The 23,738-nt window shown below is 45.1% G+C and overlaps 1 protein-coding gene and 1 long non-coding RNA gene across 3 annotated transcripts in view; one reads left to right on the top strand and one right to left on the bottom strand.

Moving 5' to 3' along the window:
• LOC126539124 (zinc finger protein 711-like) overlaps positions 1-9,909 on the bottom strand; it is a 46,429-nt gene extending 36,520 nt beyond the window's left edge. The window contains exons 1-3 of one of the 2 annotated variants that reach the window (XM_050185853.3): positions 9,456-9,909; positions 3,469-3,578; positions 1,533-1,585 (exon numbers count right to left, since the gene is read on the bottom strand). In XM_050185853.3, coding sequence (XP_050041810.2) covers positions 1,533-1,585; positions 3,469-3,571 — 156 coding nt within the window. In that variant the 5' untranslated portion in view covers positions 3,572-3,578; positions 9,456-9,909. Of the gene's footprint in view, positions 1-1,532; positions 1,586-3,468; positions 6,632-9,455 lie in introns of those variants that run through there. The other variant, XM_055075196.2, reaches the window with a different exon arrangement.
• The window catches only part of LOC140214074 (uncharacterized), a 59,707-nt gene that overhangs the window by 4,897 nt on the left and 31,072 nt on the right, over positions 1-23,738 (top strand). The window lies entirely within an intron of this gene.

Genomic DNA, 23,738 nt, shown 5'->3' on the forward strand with positions numbered 1-23,738 from the left:
ACTTTTGATTACGCTCTACCAGTCGGTAATCTGACATGTCCAGCTCTATGACACTGGTGTGTGAATATGTTCATGTGAGATAGTGCAGAACTGCTAAGTGCAGAAAGCTTTTGTCAATTCTATCGTTACACTGCTTGAGAAATCGGTTTTAATTGTATGTTCCAATAAACAATGCGTTCAGAACTTACAATATATTGCTGAACATTTATTTAATGAAAATGTGTGACTCTACAGCGGGCTCTAATGACAACCACAAGCATACACTGCATACACTGTGCTGTGAAAGTGATATTGCTTTCTTGATTACTTTACACCATGATTGCTTCTACTTCATTTATCCACACTAAACTGGAGCTGCAGCCTTGAAGTTGAATTACAAAGACAAGCATCTTTTTTTTTTTTTTTCTGGAAGAAAATCTGCCAACATTAATCTTTCTATAGTCTTAAGAATGCTGTGGAAAACAAACACTGCCTGTCCAACTTGTAGACAATCTGTACGGATGTGCCAACCAATTACATTCGCTCATTTTTGTGACATCATGGTAGAGGTGAACTTCTTTTAAAGTCTGCGTCTCTTGGGAGTGATCTTTTGTAGCACGGAGAGCACAGAGGCCAGATTTTGGGTGGAGCTTAACTGAGGGTGGTATTAAGAAACGAGATAAAGGTGGTATTGTGGGCAAGGCCTGTAGAGACGGTGGTATTGTTGGCAGAGTGAAGTTAGTATTATGGGCGGAGCTTGTTCTGAGAGCACTACTGTAGACAAAGGTTACACTGAGGGTGTTATCAAAGGCGGAGTGATGACAGTATTGTGGGCTAAGGCAGGCGGGGGGGGGGGGGGGGGGGGGGGGCAGTGCTGTTGGCTGAGCTTTTACTGATTTCTTAGGTTGTCATCGAGTATAGGTACAAATTTTGTATCTCATTGCTGTTGCGTTAGGTCTCGCATAGCGGACGATAGAACACTGGACTTTCTTTAACGGGGGTTAACTGGGTTTATTAAGCGAGGGGTACATAGGAATATTTGTGGTCACATGGAGGTAAAAAGAGTAGAATGTTCTCAAACCGGGCAGCTGACGAGCAGGAGAGGAGCAGGAGGGCTGCGTTCAACTTGGTACTTAGACAGTACCACCTTTCTGTCTCTTTGTCTATGTCTGCCTCTTGATTTTTTCTACTCTCAAGTTTGCTGGCATTCTCCTAGTTTAACCATGTACCAACTAGCTCAACAAGCCACTCTCAGGTACTTAGTCTGCTCCAAGTTCATAGAAGAGGAGGGTTCCCGCAACAGAGTGAGTGCAGGATTCAGAAGGAGCGCGGCGCCAGCATTTAATACCGTACATACGAGATGATGGTGCCATCTCTTGATCCTTCTTGTAACAATTGTATTAAAGCTTAACAAGTTAAACCAAGTAAAGATATGTTGGGACTTCTCTGTACATATGCATTCGCTCACTGACCATCAAAGATTACCATCATCAAAGCAGTGAGCACGAGGTAATGAATACTGGTAAAAGAAAAAAAAAAACATAACTGTTTACCTTGATGGTTAGATGTGGAATACAGGAGCTCCTGTACAAGTCTGGTGTCACATCTGTGGGACGAAGACAAAATTAAATACAGCTTTGTAATTGACAAAAGGAACTTGTCTAACTTCAATGTGACAATGACACATTTCTCAGGAACAGGCTCAGAGTGACTGAGTCACAAGTTCAGTCGAATTGAAATACATGTTACAGAATACAGAAAGAAACTTCGTATCTACCGAGATTTTGGCACATACTAAAGAATCGCAGGTAAACAAAATTAATCTGGAGCTCCCTGGTGTGGTATTTCTCATAGCTATATTGTGGCTATGGGACGTGAAACCCAATTAATTGCAGACAGACCCTTTATGTGATTAAATTTATGTGGTAAACAATATTTAAGAAAGATCTGGAAAATTTTCCTTGAAGCATCACAATGACAAAATTACTCAAGTTGTCCCATCAACTGAGATGGAAAATGAGTGCCGATCAGCATGTCTGTAAATTATAATGAATTATTTATAAGTCATGTACATATCATATCTAACTAATTAATTGAACATATAAATACTGAACAGGACTTATTTTATATACTAATAAACAAATTCAGATTGTCGAAAAGAGCTATCACAAAACCAAAAGCCAGGTATTGCTTACAAGTAATTTTCTCAGTGCAAGGTTTCAAAGCAAATTGCTACACCTAATCATTTTGCCACTTTCGTTTATCACATAGATCCGAATAGATAAGTGAATTGCATTGTTATTCTTGTATTTCTTAAAAGTAATAATTTCAGAGAAAAGAAAAAAAAAACGGTAAATGCAGCAGTGGCATAGTTGGGACTTTTTTTTCTTTCTGTTTTCTTTTTTTGGGGGGTGGGTGGGGTGGGGGTGGGAGGAGTGTGCACTTGAGGGGGGGATAGGGGACTAGGCAGGCTGCATACTAACATAAACACTTTGGGAAGGAGGTGGGAAGGAGGTAGCATGAGCCCTGCGTGCCACTCCCTGGCTATGCCACTGAAAAGGCAATATAGAGCAACATTTGCTGCTTTCACTGCTGCCAAAATCGTTTTGCTGAGGGATTCTTTGCCTGATATCATAGTGGGATACAACTTGGTTTGGATACCATTAGTAGTAGTAGCAGAGGCTTAATGGCACTGCAGCAGCTTAGGCTATAATGCCCCAAAACACACCATATGTCAGTAGTACTATAATGTTGCACTACCTGAAGAAAATTGCACTTAAGCATGGGGTGGACATTGTTTTCACGGCCCCTAGTAAACTCTTGATGTTGTGCTCCTTAGCACGTTACCAGAGCAAAAATAAAAGCTCAAAACATGCATGTGGAAAGAGACATGCAAAATCCTGTGTGTTTTGTACCACTGAGGTCGTTTACAAGATTCTGCTAAGCTGAGGTAAAGTTTACATTGTCAAAATGAGTCTATGCATTAACGACAAACTCGGGGGGGGGCACTCGTCATCTCTGAAGGCTGTAACGGGTGGCGTGCACCTACTTGTGTGCATTAAAAGTCAGGGGTTACATCCTATTCTTTGATAGTGCTATGAATGTCAGCAAGTGTAATGACGGACTGGTGAGGGAAATCATTGAGGCTGGCCAGATAAGCGCTCAATCAGCCACATGTGTTAGTGTGCTGACGGATAAAGAAATAAGTTATCTTAGTAGGTGTTAGGTTTTGTTTTAACCTTCACATGTTAATCTTTATGAGCCCTGTACCTACCTTCTGACTGTCCATGCCCGTCCTCTCTTTTTGCTTGGAAACTATTAATTAAACTTGAGTAGTAATTGAGTGCCTTTACTGTCCACATTGCTTCCTTCTGCCCTTTTTCTGCTCAATAACGCATCAATGTAATATTATTTATTCTTGTATATTAAAGCATGCAATGACATCGCTGAAAAGGGGCCTGCAACTGAGTAAAGAGTGCCTATACGTACATTCCTCCTCTTCGACATCAGAGCCCGGTGGCGATACTGGTTCCTGCTTGATTTCAATGTTTAAGTTTGGTTGCAGTGGGTGCCGATTGCTGGTTGAGTCCATGATTAACCTGAAAGCAAGTAGTTGAATATGCCAATTAGCAAAAAAAAAAAAAAAATCTGCGCCACTTTGCGTAAAGCAGCTGTTGTATTTATTTATATTATATTTATCTACTTAGTCAGCCGGTCAGTCAATCAGTCAGTCAGTTAGTTTGTTAGAACAACCCAAAGGCTTGTTTAGGCATTACAAAAGCATTGATATAACAATTTCTGCAAATCAGTAGAAACAGAAAGAACAAAAATATATGTGCAAGCACCAAAAAGAAACATCAAGGGGCATCATAGGTAGCAATACTGTCAGTTCCAGTACAAACTTGCAAGAGGAGTCACAGTGGAAAGAGAGCAAGATTGAAGAAAAATAATACTGATGCCAGATACACATGAAGCTCATTGATAACTGAACAGTGCAATTGCAAATTACAGATAAGCATGATAAGATTGCTTTTATCATTTATCCTTATTATTTCATAACTGCATATGTGCAATTGCAGTGTTCATGATACTTGGGAAATCATGAACAAACATCTTCAAGTTATTTTTTTTCCTTCTGATTTGCTGATTAAGTGTCCTTTGCCCAGTCATGTAAACATGCCATACCAGCAGCAGCTTTCATTACCTCTAATAGGGTAACCATGCATACGTGGTGCCGTAATATGAATAGGCGGAATGCTGTAACGGGAAAATGTCGGGTGTTGTAGAGCCCCTTTAAATATGCCTAATACAGTAACCTGCATTTTATTTTAGAATCTTATTAAAAGGGTACTGTGCCTTCACTCACGGCTACTTTGCTTTTGTTTGAATTTCACAAGCTGCCATTTTCATGTTCATCGTGCTTTAATCAATCAATAATTTGTTTAATGTGTCTAGGAACAACCTTAAAGTGTGAGTGCTCGTGCACGCATAGAGTAAAAAAAAAAAAATCTACAAGAGAATCTGAGAGAGAGAAAAAAAGGGAAAAGATAAACAAAAAGTGAGAACTGGGCACAGTATGAAAGAATAAGCACATTAAGTATAAAAAGGCAATTGTGGAAAGGGCAGTTTGCATAAACAATAATCACACTAAGTTCAATGGAAAGAAAGAGGAGAAAAGGACTTGAACGATGTGTGAAATTTTATGCTTTGATACACCAGTGAAGAGTGCGAAAACAAAACTATGACGTATAAAAAATGTTGAGCTCAACAAAGTAAGTGTTATAAAAAACTTTGTATTCTGTGCTTAGTTGATTATTAGCTATGGCAGGCAAAAACACGTAAAAATCTATGCTCCCTGTTGATCTTATGTGGAATTTGAAACACAATACATCTGAGCTTGGGGCAGGTGAGGATACCATGAAGGAGTATGAAAAGAAACAGAAGGTCAGTAAACTCGTAAGCAACAAAGTGATGGCAGTGGCAAAAATCCAACAGTGCTAAAAAAGATGTGTTGTCAGTACTAGCAAAGCGATGATTATGTATGCTTATAAACTTTTTCTGGACCAGTTTTATGATGTCACTCTTGGATTCAGAAGCGCCATTCCAGACCACTGATGCGCGTTTAGGTAAATGAAGACAGATTGTTGTGTACAATTAACATGTGGAAAGGTGTTGGAGAATTGAATTCTTTGGATAGTCTGCAAACAGAATGGAGAGAGCATAGACCCTGCATTGTAACATATTTTTTATGACCACTAAAGTGTGCAGTTGTATCAAAGTGAAGTACCCTGAGGTGGTTGACCTCAGAGACGTTACACACTGGTACAAAATCTTCAGAATAAGAAAACGGAATAGTTGCAGTTTTGTGAGTGAAAATCATAACTTTGGTCTTAGCTGCATTCAAGGCGAGGTCATTACGTTTGCACCATTCACAAAAAGAAGATTGGTTGGACTGCAGGATGTGACATTCATCAGTAGTGTGAATTTCACACTACTGACCAACATATAAAAGAAAATCAACATATAGAAAGAAATAAGCATTCTGAACACATAGTGGGAGAAACATCATTCACAAAAATAAAAACGGAGCGGTCCTAATACTGAACCTTTGAGGGATGCCACTGGTTGCCTTGCACAAAGAACACATTCAACCATCGACATTAACATACCATGATTTGTCAAGAGGATAGTTGTGCAAGAGAGTGATAATGATGATGATAATAATAGATCAGTCAGTCAATGAATAATTTATTTAATGTGCCTGGGAACAACCCTGAGGTCAGGGCGTTGGTACACAGAACGAAAACAAGAAAGGCGAAAACATAAAACAACTACGACCAAAAGTTATGGGATAAAAAAGAAAATGAATGAAAAAAAAAACAAGGGCAAGAAAGAGCTGCATAAACAGCTGCATAACTAATGACAATAAAACTACAACACACAAATGAGAGATGGAGAACATGTACAGAAGGAGAGAGAAAGTATAAGAAGAGGGAGAGGATTGCAGCTGGAAACAAGGCTCAAGAGCAAGTGCGAAGCTCGGAACAGAAAGAAGACAACACGTTTTGAAAGATGTCAAGTTGGAGAAAATGACAGCTGTAACTTTGCACTCTTTGGAGAGGCTAATGTTTGCTGAAAGAGGCAGGATTGTGGAGCAATATTATGTACCTTGGTAGTCTTCTCCGGAACCCGCAGCAAAACAGAAACTAGTAGATCTGAACGTGTAATAATTCCATGTATGATTTTGTATATAAAAAAAAGAGATTGGTATGACTGCATCTGCAGCTAAGTGATGGAAGTGTAGGATGATTATTCAGAGTTGAAAAGTTGTTGGTGCGTGCAGTCGGAGAACATTGTTTATATATACCCATGAACTTTTTCTGCACACACTCAATCAAAATGGTACTCGAATTGCTTCTGCCATTCCACAACCCCGAGGCATATTCAAGTAATTGGAGACAGAGGGATGTAAACAGTCTGAGGCAACAAAGTGGGCCAGGGAAACCTTTTGCAAGTCTTTAGATGGAACCAATTGCACGCAGGTCTTGTGACGCTATGTGCTTGGAGTGGGTGGAGAAGCTTAACATAGTCTCAAAAAGCACATCGAGGTCACTTACTTCAACAACCCTCGTCCACACAACATGATCACCAGAATAAGGGTAGACAATATTGTGGGCTTTACGTGGATGTGACAATATTTTGGTTTTTGATGACTGGAGAGTGAGCCTGTTTAATACCTGTGTCACACGGGCACATTTGGAAGGCCTACCAGTCGACGGCCTTCGAAACGCCACAACTCTATCGACTCAAAGGAGTTGTCGCGCTACTACACGGCACTTTTCAAAGTCTGCTGAGTGGTTCAGGCGTGTCTCGTAAAATTGTGTGGCGCTGCGGATCTTTATTTTCGTTTTCATGTCACGAAATGTGAAACAACATTAAAACCATTTAAAGCACTTTAATTTCTTTTATGTTTCTTGATACATTAAAAAAAGGCACATGGCATAGAGGGAGAGTGTACTAGGCAACGTGGAGGAATGAATGAACACAAGCACGTCGCTGTTGTCGAGAATATGCGTAGTTCGCACATATCAAGTGGCAAAGATACTTTATTGAATAATTAATAAAACTCATATATAGTATTTTTAGAGAGTTTTGGTTTGATTTGTTCTTCCTTACCGTGAGTACGAGCGCACTGTGAACGAGAGGACATGTTCGCGCTGTTTCCGCTTCCGTTGCTCAAAGGCCATCGAGATTTCGATAGAGTTGTAGGGTGCTCCATTGACTCGATAGACTATTGACTCGCCGGCCTTCGAAACTGCCTGTGTAGCAGCTCGAACTTGACCTTTGAGTCAACTGACTGTCGGTTGGAAGGCCTTCCAAACGCCCGTGTGACACGGGCATAACTGGTGCCATTAAGAGAATGACGGTATAAGGTCAGACTGCAGAGCATGGCTGTCCTTAGTACTGTGTATGTCCTTAAATAGTGTGACACCATCAGAGTGAAGAATAAATGAAGACTTCTTGATTTCTGAGGAAACGTCATTGATGAAAATTACGAAAAGAAGTGGACCTCATACAAAGCCTTGAGGCACACCACTAGATACCATATATATATATATATATAGAGAGAGAGAGAGAGAAGAAACTTTATTAATGAATGGCCGGCAGTTTCGTTGTGGTGGCCTCAGGTGGCGGCTCGAAGTCCTTATACCATATACCATATAGAAAAAAAAAAAAAAATATTGATCATTGATGCCCATAAAGCAGGACCTCTAGAGTTAGCTACCATAGTAGAGCAACAATATGTAGCCCTACTACCTAGCAGCTGCAACGCCGTAGTGCACAAGCTTATAATAATAATGATGATGATGATGATGATCGGGGCCGGGCAACTTTGCGAGGGGTGCTGCCGCTCGAACATGCAAAATCCGCGAGCCGTTTCGATCGCGTATGAGTTCACTTCGCACTTTGACGCGTGCTGACGTCAGCACGCGACGTTACTTTGACGTTCGCGTCAGAAGTTAATATTTTGCATCGCAGCAAAATATATCCGTTGAACAAGGCCGGCCTAGGCGAACGACCAGTGTCAACCTATTCACATACGCGCGCACTCGCTGATATATATATGCTTTTATTTCATTTTTATATTATTTTTTCTTTTGGATCGCGGACTCTCGATCGTAGTGCGAAAGCATATGGCCTCCGGAATACCCGATCTCGGAGGCTGCTGCGAAAGAGCGATAAACCGGATCTGAAAACAGAGGCAGCGCAGGAAGAACAATGCATCTCGTGGTCTGAGATCGATATGCACATTCGGAAATTTCCTTAGAACAGCTGTCTCTGACGCTAATGGTGGTCGCGTGAGACAAATATTTCACACCACGTAAACAAAGTAATGTTGTTTCCCCCCCCCCCCTTTTTTTTCCAGTTTCTTCCTCCCTCAGGCACGAATAAACTGTCATCTGGCAGGACTTTGACACAGTTACGATTTGTCCCAGCTGCTCTATCACGTACGCGGACAACTTTCAATCGATTACCACTCAAGACACTTTCCATCAGAACATAGCAACTCGTCGATATTGCGACGACTTTTGCCCCTACTCGAGCGCACTGCCAGATTTCGTCACTGTGAACTTTGTAACATAAGGCTTTTCAATTTGCATTTTCGTAGTACAAACACGGACCCGTCTGCTATACGAAGCAGCCTCAAGTGTGATCAAACCGCTGAGGTCAAGAAACGCGGGATATGTATCGAAACGAGAACTGCATATACGCTCATTATATTCCAATTTTCAAATTGCCAGTCGTAACACGGACATTCAACTGCAAAGAAACCGATTACGAGCAGACGACGCGCGGAGGATAGCAGACGACAAGAGAGCATCAATCTCTTGGTCCTCTGGCGGCTGCGAGATGCAGCAGCGAACTGAAAACAAAAATATTTCGACAACTTCAGCACAAAAAACCTGCCGCCGAACGCTTTTCGCGTTCGACATTAAGCAAGAGAAACGCATTATGCGTCTTTCTCACGGAATTTCGCGAGGCGAGCACGAATAGAAAGACGAGACGCGAAGGAGAAAAGGCAGACAAAAAGAGAGAAGCAATAGAGCGAATCAGCTGGACGTTTCCGACCTCGCCTGTTAGGCCTAGAGCAAATAAACGAAAGTACCGCTTTGGCAACGAGCGCGCCCGGCCCATATTGAGGCGCTCATATGCGCCGTTATTTCAGACATTCGTTTCGGGGCTGCGCGGATAAGTGCGCGATAAGTCACTCGAGATAGGGGTTGGCAGGAAGTGATATACTGTTACGCAAGGCGACGCTGGCGTTTTACAAGTCGTACGGGAAGCCCTGCGCTAACGTTTCGGTTAAGCGCGGCTCGTCGCGCAACCGTTCTTGCTTCGATCGCGCAGCACGCGCACGAAACGTTCCTCGCGAGACTTGTTACGATATGAATAGCGAAAAAACGTTTACTTACAAGGTCTGCGATCGTGCGGCGGAGAAGGCGACGAATTTCGAAAACAAAACTCGCCGCTCGGTCGAAGCGGGCGAACGCAGCCGCACTACGTTGAACAGACGACATTTCGGCTTGCAGACGACGTTTCTTCTGGTAGGCTGTGAGGCCCCGTGATGCGATCGTGGCCTGTGAGAGACAAGTGTTGAGGTCTAAGCTTGCTTTCCTGTAGACTGGCGCCCATGTTTGCCCTGTTCTGAAAGGTCGCGGTGGGGCGTACCGCAGGCCCAGCGAGCCCGGGCCGGAACGTCGCCAAGAGCGTTTTTTTTTTTCCTTCGACCGCGCGCTTGGCTGCTAGAGCCATCTGGTGGACGGGGGACCAACCCCGGCACCTGCAAAACAAGACGAGCGCGCTTTTTGAAAATTTCCGTGTTCATATACGTGCTCCACAGCGATCGAACAAGGGAAGCCGCAGCCCGAAGCCAACGTTTCGGCAAGCGGATTCATTTTCGACGCGGATTGTCTTCGCCATGGCGTGGGCAAATCCACTTGCCGTAATGTTGGCTCCAAGCCTGGTGTGCAGTCTTATAGCGGTTCGGGAGGCGAACCGTTCGCTTGCCTTCGTGTGATTGGTCAGAATGACGCGTTTGCTGACGAAAGCGTGATTCTGACCAATCACGTGAGGTAAAGCGAACGGTTCGCTTTCCGAAACAGTTATAAGATCGCATACTAGGCTGAAGCTTACATTGCCAGCTCTGGTTCTTTCCCGCGTGACGATTCCGGGCCACCAGTTTAAGTGAGACGACCTGTTAACGTCAAGGGATTCGATTTTATCCTGCCCCATGGCGACAGGCTGTATAGTACTATCGACTAGTCCGCATGGCGCATGCGCAAGCTTTATTAAGAGGAGGCAGAAATTAACGAATGAATTACACACATACGGGGAAATTTCCATGCACATATTAAAGACGGAGGTAATTAATGAGGATCCCTGCATCAACGTAAGGTGCGCGTTGTGCACACTTGTTACCGTGACAACAGCAGAGTCTGACTGGTGGTGAGCAAACTGTGGCGTGTGATGTATGCTGTCGAAGACCGCGTGAATTTGCATTGTGTTACATAAATTACAACCTCAAACTCCAAAGCAAATAGAGAACACAGCATTTGACGTTTCGCTCATTTTGCTGCTTCTTTTTTTTTTTTTTAGAAGCAGGTGACGACATTTATGCTTCTGAACGATGAACAAGGATGGTTTATGCTGAACCATGCGTCGATCTACCTTGCGCGTCTTCATTTTGCGCGTCTTGCTCTGGCGAAGAGCGGACAAAGAAGTCAAAAGCATAGGTGAACAAAATAAACGCAACTCACTCAGACTCACTCACAAATTATATTTTTTGCTTAGGGCTTACTCGGACTCAAACTCGCCGAAATTCTACTGAGCTGGACCCACTCGGACTCGCTCACCAGAGTCGGGATCTGCCAGGTCTACTTGGCCTGCAGACTCTCACAAACTTGGGATTTCTCGTGAATTGAACGCATCGCTGGTTAAAAGAGCTTCATACGAAACTAACATATCGCACATCCAGAGAACTTACGTATGCTATACATATAGAAAAAAGTACACAAGACGGTGATGGTCGTTGTGGTGTTGGTGTAGCAACAGTCAGGGTTAGCCTGACATGCTTAGCCGGTAAATTGTTCTGCGTTGGCATCGTACGCTTAAACATACAAGCAATATTAAGTTCCTTAATTCCTGTGCATCACAATGTCTTATAAGAAACATGCGTATGACGCCCGATGTTGGAAGTTCTGGAAGTAGTCCTCCTAAGGATAAAGTGTGCTAAGTTTAGGAAATAGCGAAATTCTTATTTGTGTGTTGGTGCATGCATGCGTATGCACGCGGTGTGAGGTTTTGGCAGTTCAGGATAGAACTCGGTCCTTGCATTCTGCGGCATGAAGGCCTGTCACGTTAGGAAAAGTGGATGCTGCCAACATTGTGCACAAAACAACAACAAAACTTGGCTTTAGGCAATGTCACTTTTTAAACTGTGATTCACGATGGCACCGCGGAAAGTCCGGCTCGCTGTTTTGCTTTTTGAATTGCCGGACATGTCGCTAAGCGCTGACGATTCTGCAAGTCTTGATCGGTCAACGGAATCAACTGTAGATCTGTCTATGACACTACGTGTCATAAGTGCAGATGCACAGTTCCAGCAGTTGTACTTCTGACATCCATATTTTCTCTCAATCGCGCTAAACGCGAGCACCTAACACGGAGGAAGAAAAATGACTAGGAGTGAGTGTCACGTGACCATCTCGCAGCATAGTAAAAAATATAAAGTAAAGGCTTCTGGGAAGTAGGCCCTTGCCATGTGATGCGCAATCAGTAATTTATAGCCTCTGAACATCGTGCAGAGATGCCTCAGGGCGAAAGCGGTGCCGCGGCATAAGAGGAGGCCGGGTTGCCTAGGCCAGCTGCTCGGCGTCATGCAACCTTTAGGCAAACGCAAAGCACGGAGACGCATGGAGTGGGCAGAAGCATGGCGCCATGAGTCTGGACTTAGCGGCGCCAGCTTGTATTGCCGGTGCTGCGATAAGGACGGGCGCAAAGCTGTTGGCGGGCACGGCAGAATAGCAGAGGGAGGGATGGGGGTTTCAGGCGCAACGCAGAGTAGTAAGACGCGAACGACGGCTGTGTATTCTAGTGCTTGGTCTATTTTTATAAACTCGTGCGATATACGCGGTGTGCTGCATCGCGTTGCCGCCGTTGCAGCAACTTTAGCGATGTTTCTTGTGTTAGGTCGGCAAAATAAACTCACTCAAACTCACAAAATCTTTTCATGCTTAGGGCTCACTCGGACTCACTCTCACCGAAACTCTACTCAGCCGGGCTCACTAGGTTTCAAACTCACGAAAATTTTATACAGCTGGGCTCATATCGACTTACTCATCAAAATTCTGCTCAGCTGGGCTCACTCGGACTCGCCAAAATTCTATGCAGCCGGGCTCACACAGACTCGCAAAAATTCTGTTCAGCCGGGCTCACACAAACTCGCCAAAATTCTATGCAGCCGGGCTCACTCGGACGTACTCATAAAAATATACTCGGCTACACTGACTCGCATTCAGACTCATAAAAATTTTATTCAGCCGGGCTCACTCGCACTGAGACTCACCAAAATTCTATTCAGCCGGGCTCACTTGGACTCAGACTCACCAAATTTCTATACAGCCAGGCTCAGTCGGACTCAGAATCGCCAAAATTCTATTCAGCCGGGCTCACTCGTACTCGGATTCGCCAGAATTCTATTCAGCCAGGCTCACTCGTACTCAGACGCCAAAATTCTCTACAGCCGGGCTCACTCGGACTGAGACTCGCCAAAATGATATTCAACCGGGCTCATTCATACTCAGATTCGCCAAAATTCTATTAAGCCGAACTCACTCGGACTCAAACTCACCAAAATTATATTCAACGGGGCTACTCGGACTGAGACTCGCGAAAATTCTATTCTGCTGGCTCACTCGGACTCAGACTCGCCAAACTTCTATTCAGCCGGGCTCACTCTGACTCAGATCCGCTAAAATTCTTTACAGCTGGGCTCACTCAGACTCGCCAAAATTTTTATAGCCAGGCTCACTAGGACTCAAACTCACCAAAATTCTATGCAGCCAGGCTCACTCGGACTTACTCATCAAAATTATGCTCAGCTGGGCTTACTCGGACTCAGACTCGCCAAGATTCTATGCAGCTGGGTTCACTAGAACTCACCAAAATTCTATGAAACAGGGCTCTCTAGGACTCAAACTCACCAAAATTCTATGCAGCCGGGCTCTCTAGGACTCAAACTCACCAGAGTTCTATGCAGCTGGGCTCACTCAGATTTAGTCGTCAACATTCTATTCAGTCGGGCTTGCTCGGACTCAGATTCGCTAAAATTCTCTAGAGCCGGGCTCACTCGGACTCAGACTCGCCAAAATTTTTTGTAGCTAGGCTCACTAGGACTCAAACTCACTATGCAGTCTATGCAGCCGGACTCACTCGGACTTACTCATCAAAATTATACTCAGCTGGGCTGACTCAGGCTCATCAAAATTCCATTTAGCTGTGCTTACTCGGACTCAGACTCGCCAAGGTTCTATGGAGCTGGGTTCACTAGAACTCAAACTCACCAAAGTTCTATGCAGCCTGGCTCACTCAGATTTACTCATCAACATTCTATTCAGTCGGGTTCGCTCGGACTCAGACTCGCCAAAATTCTATATAGCCGGGCTCACTCGGACTCACTCGCCAAAATTCTATTCATCCGGGCTCACTCGGACTCAGACTCGCCAAAATTCGGTTCAGCCGGGCTCACTCGCACTCAGAGTCACCAAAATTCTCTACAGTCTGGCTCATTTGGACTCAGACTCACCAAAATTCTATTCAGTCGTGCTCGCTCGGACTCAAAAATCCCCAAATTTTTATTCAGCCGGGCTCACTGGGACTCAGGATCGGCGAAAATTCTCTACACCCGGGCTCATTCGGACTCAGAATCGCCGAAATTCTGCACAACCGGGCTCAGTCGCACTAAGATTCACCAAAATTCTGCTAAACCGAACTCACTCGGACTCGGACTGACCAAAATTCTATTCAGCCGTGCTCACTCGGTCTCAAACGCAACAAAATTGTACTCAGCAGGGCGCACTCAAACTCGCACGCGCGGCTCTGTTTGCGGTTTAGTGAGTCAACTAGTGAGTGAGTTTGCTGATCTATGGTCAAAAAGCACGCACATTGTGCCCCAAGAATAATTTCGACAACTCGAAGGGTCTTGTACTGTGCGTGTCTAAGCACCAGGCGTGCGTTGAATCATGTCACGTAGCAAAAGCAGATTTCGCATGTTGTTTGCAGCCGCGACTACGGCTCACCGAAAGGGTGACGGTATTCATTAGCGACAAAAGTGTTATGGTTACAATAAGTCATGCTCAGTTGATATAAGTCACTTGATGTTCCTCCTCGCGATGACGTAGTCTTTTCTGCTCCCCTTGTTTATCAAATTTATCTAGCTTTAGTAGCCAGTTTACCTAACGAGCGAATCGGGAGCGTCGCCAGAAACGTTAAATCCGGGGAGCCCCTATAAGAACTTTTCGACCGCGGAACAAAACTGGCATGGCCGACTTCAGAAGTGCAAGCGCCTCTGCCGAGGTGGCCGTAGTTAGCAACACATACCCATCTACTCCCATTCTAGCACAGCACGCAACTCGTTTGTCGCAACAATCTGCTTGTGGTGTGCGCTCGCTGAAAAGGTATAGTTATTCGAACAATCGTGCAAACTGTTAAACGCCAGTTGAACTGTTTCTTACCGAACCGGTGTACACTATTATTATTTTTCTCGGTTCAAATTCGGTTGGAGTTCAGGCACGTTTAAAAAATACCGGTTCGTGTTCAATTCCGCCCAAAACTCTGGTTCGGGCACGGCTTTCGGTTCGGGTGTGGGTTCGGTTCGGCACCCTGCCCGAAATATCTGTCGTCGCTCTAAGTGACTTAAATGTTCTGCCCATGTTGGACACCTGTGGACTCTACACAGTGGTTCCGGACTGAAGCCCGTAGTACAGTAATAAGTACCGGAGCGGTACTCTTCCAGTATAGGTGACTCTTATAATAGATAGATGAAAATTACAGTGGCCAGACAAGCTCGCTTTTTTGTTATAGTTACGCACACATAAGCAAAACAGGCTTTGAATCCAGAGGAAGCATAGGGGAAATTATTTGTTACGTTTAATAGAAATCTGAAAATGATAAGAAAAACGGAAATAAAAGTGCATGAAAATGAAAATGAAATTATGGGGTTTTACGTGCCAAAACCACTTTCTGATCATGAGGCACGCCGTAGTGGGGGACTCCGGAAATTTCGACCACCTGGGGTTCTTAATGTGCACCTAAATCTAAGTACACAGGTATTTTCGCATTTCGCCCCCATCGAAATGCGGCCGCCGTGGCTGGGATTCGATCCCGCGACCTCGTGCTCAGCTGCCTAACATCATAGCCACTGAGCAACCACGGCGGGTAAGAAAGAAGAAGGTGAAAAATGTGAAAGAATCTCTCGCGCCACGCGAGCGGTACTCTACCACTTAGGCTACCGCGGCTGCCATACCCCCCGTGCACTTTCTGCAGGGCATCTGTGTTGACGGACTGTTGCTGAACCCGAGGTCGCGGGTTCGAATTCCTGCCTGCATCGCAGCTCTCGAATGAATTACCAACAAATATTAACAGCACAACAAGCCATTTATCGGCTACAAAACTAATCTTCGCTCTTTTATGCTCGCCTCACTTGCTCAATGAGCATGTACCATATTTGTACCGTCTCATACATTTTTCTTTCTCTATCACGCGCTCTAGTGTTTATATGCCAGCATATAACACAGGGGCCTCCTTCACAACTCCTACGAGAGTTATAGTGCCTCGCCTTTATACCGTACCCAATGTACTTCTTGTTCTGATGACGAGCGGAACTCAAAGAAGCGCTCGTGTAACGAGCCTTGGTGCACGTTAAAGAAGTCTAGGTGTTCGAAATTAATCCGTAGCCGCCAGTTTGACGTCTCTCACACCCCGTTGGTTGCTTTCAGACGTAACACCCCGTAGTTTAAATATTGTTTTCGTTTAAGTGTCGCCGCTACTCCTCGTACCTAAAAAAAAAAAGACATAGAAAAAGAAAGCGGCGAATGAGCTGATGTAAGAGGTCACACACGAAGGGATGCTCATTTGTGCCGCATACTTGCCGGCCGGAAGCAATTTGTCAGGGTGCAGTGACCCTTACATAGCCTTCCAGAGCGGCGAGTCTCCCTTTAAATTTCGTCGCACGTGACCTCCTTCAGCTCCAAAGATCGCGTGCCATATATCGAAGCACGTTTTCACTGTTTACTCTAAACAGCGTTATTTTAGCTTTATATTGAGGCAAGATGAGAAAGTGAGGGGGGGGGGGGGGAGGCTATGGGTGCCTCAGTTTCAAAGAAAAATAAGAGCTACATTTCTTGAAAAGCCACTGTCAAAGCGAAATGTATATATAAGAAAAGTGCGGATGCGGGACAGCATACACTGGGATGACAAAGGAGGGACGAAATTAATAAAATATCCTTTGTGTTGGCTTTTTGTATTATTATTTTTTATGTTAGCATTTCTGTGTTATTATTACTGCTTGTAAGTTCAACGCGAGCCTCTAAGCACGTACAGCCACGTTCAATATAAGCAGCCACATTAAATGTGAGTCTAAGCGGCTTCAAACAAAACTGGTCCGTAACATTGATATTTAAAGAAATTGAAGATTTAAACTGTTCCAATTACTGTTGCGGCTCACATTGAACGCGAATGTTCCCGCACAGGGTGATCGCTTTTAATTTTTGTGGAATTTTTAAATATCGCCTGTGGCAGACAGCGTAATTCTTGTGCTTGAGCTGGATCATTCGAAGAGGCTAGCACGAGAAATCGAAACACATATTCAACTAATGAACAGAAATTGACAAATTACCTTCTCAATTAATTACTTTGCAGCACACGTTGTAATTTACGAATTGTAGCCGGTAAGCTTTCAAGACGTGCCCACTTACAATGAATTTCCAGGATGACACCAGTTTCTAGATATTATTTCTCAAAGTGTGGAACGAAATACAGGGGGCGTTCCGGTTACTTTTGTGTTTCAATGCGTAACATAGCGTTTTGTTAAAAAAAAAGTGGCACAACAGTGCATTTTTACGGCGTGTTTGATGGCGCATATCTCCAAAATGGCGTCATTCTGGAAATTCATTCCAGATGGATACGCCTCGCAAGCCTACCGGCTAGGTTTTGTAAATTGCAATATGCGCTGTAAATAATTCGGAAGATAATTAGGGAATCCTTGTTAATTAGTTGAATATGTGTTGCGATTTATCGTGCAAGTAGCCCATTTCCACGAATAATCCAGTTCAAGAACTACAATTCTGTTATCTGCAACAGGCTATTTTTAAAGATTTCGTAATACTTAAAATGTTGACCCTGTATGCAGCTGCGCATGAACTAGAGTTTTCAGCCTGTCCAGTTCACTTTACGGAATACCGCAACTATGGAGACATCGAAGGCGATAATAGAGATGATGGTGGTGGTGTGGTAAAAGAAATATTTTGCTTTATCCTATTTGTTGATTGGGAGGACGCCTTCAGTCTATAGCCCCTCCCCCCTCCATGTGCGCTCTATGACCATCGATGTGGCGCCATTTTCTGTCGGAAATGTAACAGAAAAGAAACTTTACTATTCGCTAATGATCGTGGCTGGCCGACGTCGTTTCAGTGGCAGGTATTAAATAGGGTCAAATGTGAGCTTGTGTACCCTAGATGACGTCATCGTCACGAGATGGCGCCACGGGCGCAGCTCGAGCAAGTCGGTCTCCTCGGTGTTCCGATATTCCGTAAGCTGTCATAGCGTATAAGGACAGGATGAAGCTTTTCAATTTGAGGTAAGCACAGAAGCTTCGGTCGATGGCAAGATTCTCGCAGCCGAAGCATCCCTTTGGAGAAAGCTTTAGCTGAGGAGCTCCTCTGTATAAACAGACAGGAATTACGGAGGAATCGTTCTGCTTGCAGTCCAATGCACTGAATCTGACGATACTTGAGGTTAAAAAAACACACACACATTTGCCGACCGAAGCAGATTTTGTTTATTAGGCCATCCATTTTTAAATACAAAATGTCGTCAAACGGAAGATTAAGAAGGCGCAGTTTCGCCCGAAAGTCAAAGCATCGATTGGGATAGCAAATTGGTGGACAGCTATAATCGCCATATATAGCTATACGAAGGAAAGTAGTTTTATTGGCCATATAAAGTTGTAAACATAGGCATACTAACTAAACTAACAAGCATGGTGTCACGCGCGCACGAGCAAACTTGAACACTTCTCACTCGATGACTGCGGAAACTCGCTGTCAAAACGCTGGAGAAATGCGCCTAGAGTGTCCATATAATTGCTATCGCAATAAAAATGAACTGTAGCATCAAGCCTAATGTTGCAGTTCTCTGAACTGCACCAATTAAAACGGGACAAACCATCCCGACCTTGCGAAGGTAGATGTCCGGCGAAGCTTTTGCAAAACCACCACAACTGCTGAGAGGGGTTATGCGTTCAATAAGTGTATGCACTGTTTGCTTCACTTTGCTGAGCGCTTGTAGCCTCTGCCTTAAGGCGGTATGAGCCAATGCATTGTGTGCTTGCCAACGGACGTAAGAGTCATTGTATTTTTTGCTTGTTTACGGGGGTATGATTCATTGCTGATGATCACAGATGCTTGTTTTGAGCTCGTTCTTTATTGAAGCATACGCTGTTCTTAACGTTGTCGGCGTGATTCCAGTGAGTGTATGCACTGTTCGCTTCACTTTGCCGAGTGCTTGTAGCCTCTGCATTACGAGGGGGATGAGCCATTGCATTTTTCCTTCCTTAAGGGGATATGATCCATTGCTGATGGCGATAATTTTTGTTCACGGGCGGACATGAAGAATGCCGACCACTGAGAGGCTTACAGCTTCGCTGTGAAACATCTGAAGTGGGGAAAATTCACGTTCACCGAAATGTGCCTCTAATTTGTCAGCAAGACTTTTTCAGAGAGGTCGTAAACGTTGCAACGATCTTGCCTAAGCAGTAGACTCATTTTACACAACTGTATGCGCTTCAGGTGCCCTAACGTATGCTGTTTACATAATGACAATATGTGTTTTTGCCACAGAGTTACAGATCTGCAAATATAATGCTTCATTTTTTTTTTCAATTTACCAGTTGCCGACAAAAAGAAAAGAAAAAGAAAAAGGAAGCACGAGGCCCTTGCTTAAAATACTACTTACTAGAGCCGCAACAGTTCAGCTTTCTCTCCGGCAACAAAATTAATCGAAATCATTTGAGCGGTAGAACCGCTCTAAACTTTCCGCGCCAACTGGACTTGACGTCATGAATTTCGACAGCGTCTGTATGATCTTATACAGTTGTTTCTCGTTAAAAGGCCCGACGAAAGCATGCAGTAGTGGTTTCTTTGAAAGCTCGCTTCTGTTCATGTCATCCTGAGCATGGTATGCGTAAAACAATTAGTAAAGCAACGCTACAACTTGCACTGTCTTAGAACGACAGAAAGCTGAGCTAGTTGGTAAGGATTCATTATGCAAAAAATGGGTCTCAAAAATCGCCTCTGTGCTCCCTTCAATTGATAGTCGGCGTTCGTGTTGTCCGCTTCTCTACTCTTGTGTCCTGTCTGCACGCCTCACCCCTTTTTTGCAGTGTCTTGCAACTTGATTACGGGGGCAATGATGGAATTCCACGCGTCGAACGGTTGCAGTGACTACCTTCGACTTCTTTCTTTTTTGTCTCTTATTTCCTCACTCGCGATAGGGTGTCCTTTTAGACTCCCTGCTTATGCAACGATTTCTAAAGGCAGAGGATCTTGCGACCTAAAAAAAAAAATACAGATCACAAAAGCTGTAATAAAAGCCTTGGCCTTCCGCCATATTATGCAAGGCTAGAACACGCACCCAGGCATAGTTGCGTGAAAGCTCTGTCGAAATAGAAGAGAGCGACAAGCAAACTATCAAAACGGAACACGTCTCATTGTTCGGAGGTTTTCCTCGAAGTACTTGCGCCACTACACGTAGAGCTAAGTGCGTGGACAGTAGTGGTGAGCAATTTTGAAAGTATTTCGCCGAAAGAGGGCAGTTTGGCGAGGCGGCGCACGGTGTGTGCGATATGCACGCCTGTCGGCATGACTTACATGCGGGATGGACGGAGTTTGGTCTACTGAAACAAAATGCAGACTGTCTATGCAGAATAGAGTGGACTGATAGTGTTGTGGGCCGTCGGTTAAGTCCAAGTGCAGAGAATGAATTCAGAAGGTAGCTGGCACAAAAAATTCTACTGAGGCTCTTTGCTAACATGAAATGCAAACGATGCATTCAGAAAAAAGATGAGAGGTCCACCAAGACCCTCTGCTGAAACAAAATGTAGGGAATGCTGGAAGGAGTAGGCTGAAGGTGCTTGTGGGGCCGTTTGCTAAAACTAAATACAGATAACACACCGTAGCTTCATAGATAGTCTGCAAAGAGAGAGAGAGAAAGAGAGAAACACGATAGGAAAAGCGATAAAGCGAAATGATAGAGAAGGCTGCCGCTTTTTTGTCTTGCCACGGAATTGGATCGTGTTGGAGAAATTGACGTCTAAACGCCTCTGACATTGAACAGAAAAAAAAAAAGGCGACAGTGAGTGCATAGGGAACTCTTCAAGTAGAGGTGTTTCTTCCTTGGACAAAATGGCCACGAAAAAGACGGCGCGTTAGACTATAAGCTGTCATACATACCGTAGAGCGGTGGCATGGTATACACTTATGCCGGTGTCACACGGCACACTTTCGATCGAGCCCGATCCGGATTCCCATTGTCGACCGCGATTGGCTCCCACCCGAGCTTGCGTGAAGGAGCCAAATGGCCACCGAGAAATTTGATCCCGCGATCGAACTCGATCACGGTCAAGAGTTTAATAACTGCACGACGCACGGTGTTAGGAGTCAATCATTTTATCGCGATGACAACAATCCGGTCTCTCGAGGCGCGTTCGAGCCGTCGCCATCGGCTCCGCCGTGCCGTCCCGGATGCGATGGTGCTCGTGCGCGGCCCAGCCCGCGGTGCTCGCTCGGTCACGCTGCAGCCGAGCTCATAGCCTTTTTGGAACGCGTACATATTGCCCGCGTGCCGTGTTTTGTAGGTGCACGGGATCTGGCGTGGGTGCCAGGGCGAGCATGCATGCAAGGGCGAGCATGTATGCAAGGGCGAGCATGTATGCAAGGGCGAGCATGCTAGGGCGAGCATGTATGCAAGGGCGAGCATGTATGCAAGGGCGAGCATGTATGCAAGGGCGAGCATGTATGCAAGGGCGAGCATGCGTGCAAGGGCGAGCATGTACGCAAGGGCGAGCATGTATGCAAGGGCGAGCATGCGTGCAAGGGCGAGCATGCGTGCAAGGGCGAGCATGTATGCAAGGGCGAGCATGCGTGCAAGGGCGAGCATGCGTGCAAGGGCGAGCATGTATGCAAGGGCGAGCATGTATGCAAGGGCGAGCATGCGTGCAAGGGCGAGCATGCGTGCAAGGGCGAGCATGTATGCAAGGGCGAGCATGCGTGCAAGGGCGAGCATGCGTGAGAGGGCGAGTCGGGAAGGCTGGTGCCTCCTCGTTGCGCGCTGTTATTTTACCCCGCGCACTGCGTCGGAGCCCACGTGACCTGTCGAGTTTCGGAAGCGCGGCGCAGCAGAAATGGCGAAGGGACCGGCAGCGTGGAACGTTCGCTTTTGAAATAAAAAGCACATCCGGTCCCCGCTACGTACCGGCGCTCCTCGCCACGCCAGCGTTGTGACCGCAAAGGCTCGCGGTCATCGAGTGAACGCCGTTAATGTTTGAATTTGGGAGCGTGAGACAACGCGTGCACTAAGCGGACCTTTACTGCAATTTATGCCGCCCGCAAAACTTAAAGCTTTCGTGTAGTAAGTCTAACACTTGGATTTTGCTGTCAGCCTTCCTTTTGCGAACGAAACTGCAACTTTTTTTTTAACAGCCTGCATAGAGCTTCAACCGTTCGGATTCACTTCCTTTCGTATAATTGTTTCTTGTCTCGTCACGTACTGAACAGCAACAATCCCAAACATGTTTTGTGATTGTTTCTTTCAGGTGCACTTATCATTAAGGTGTCATCAGCCACCCTTCTTACATACATCCTTACTCTAACAAGGCATTGATAGCCTTAGCGAAAAGTGCGTTCTGTCAGTCTACTGAGTGGCATTATTTTTCGCTCACTGTAGGCATTGATATCTTTTCTGCTGATACAATTCTTCGTCTTTCGCTTCTTTGTTTCCTTCATGCTCAATATAGTAAGTGTTATTTTTTTTAAAGTTTCTGGGGTGCTTTTACAATCGGGTCTACCTGCGTGTTATATACATAAAAAAGAAAGCGCTCCTCGGGCGTTCATCTGAAAATAATTAACGATGCGTAGATATTGCCGCTGCGGGAACTTCTATCTTATCGTTACTTTTCGCTTTTCTCCAGCGTCACCTGCCGTCTAGAAGTATTGTAAACAAAATCGTCTGTAAACGTCAGGGAAGCAGCAGACATTCATACGGCAAACACTGCATGAGGACGTGGCTTAAGCAGTCCGAACAATGCAGACTACAACGTGCTATGTGCTCGCAGCCTTCTATGCGCAGTTGCATAAGCGAAGACCTATGGCTGGAATGAGTCATATGCGACATCGTGCGTAATTCCAGCGCCGCCATTAACGTAGTACATGTTCTCGGGTACTCGATCAGACCACAGGCTCTTGCTGCCTCCATTCTTTCGTCTGCTGCAAGAACGCTCGAGAGAGAGAGAGAGAGAGAGAGGAAAAAGAAATGTGGAAGTCGGTCAATGTTTCCAAAGCTCATTCATCAATTTCTTGCAGGCTTGTAGAAAATAAAGGTCAGATGCCAGAGTGGAAAATATAAAAGGGACAGGGACGGCGATAGAGGAGTGATCCCCACTCGAAATGCATTCCGTTCGCAGAAGCAGACGAAAAGAGGGATACTCAGCAGCAGAAAAAGCAGCGACAGCAGCAGACGACGCGCGTGGAACAGACAATAACGCAATGTTAGCGCGGCTGGCCTCCTCGACTCGGCAACAGTATATGTTGGTGGTCGTTAGCCTAGTTCTCAAGATGCTGCCCACTTTAGCGAAACGTTAAGGCGCGCTTGCGTAACAGAAAGAGCGTAATGCATCCGCTTCTAACTCGTTATGTAATGCGCACGTCTCTTTAGCCCTGAGTGGACTCGCGGGCGCGAATATTTCTAAATGAATATTCGTTCCGCAACCCTGTGTTTTCCGAAAGCACAATGCTCTCATACACTGCACAGTGTGCCCCTACAAATGCGTGCAGTCTGACGGTAGCTAGCGCGGACATCGGCCAAAAAAAGAGAAGTAATAATTCACAGCCCAAGGGCTTTGTATGCTGCTGGGAACGTAAGCAGAAGACGCTGCAAACATGCAACGTCAGTTGAAAGAAAGTATGTAAAGAACGAGCGCATGGTGCAAAATAACATCTCCCGCATTACTTCTCATAAAGTTCCGAATGCGTATAGTGCGAGTTCAGTCGGAACTCTCCCGTGTACTAGCAGCCTTCGCACGCTTTGCATAGTTACCACAACACTGACTGCTTTTTGTTCATGGTCGAAGTGCACTTCCTTTTCTTTCTTTTTTCGCTTATATTCTGTTTATTTTTTCCCCCGTCTGGAACGAGTGCAGAGGAACA

Source organism: Dermacentor andersoni, chromosome 11 (assembly GCF_023375885.2).
Source record: "Dermacentor andersoni chromosome 11, qqDerAnde1_hic_scaffold, whole genome shotgun sequence".
Classification (NCBI taxonomy): Eukaryota; Metazoa; Arthropoda; class Arachnida; order Ixodida; family Ixodidae; genus Dermacentor; species Dermacentor andersoni.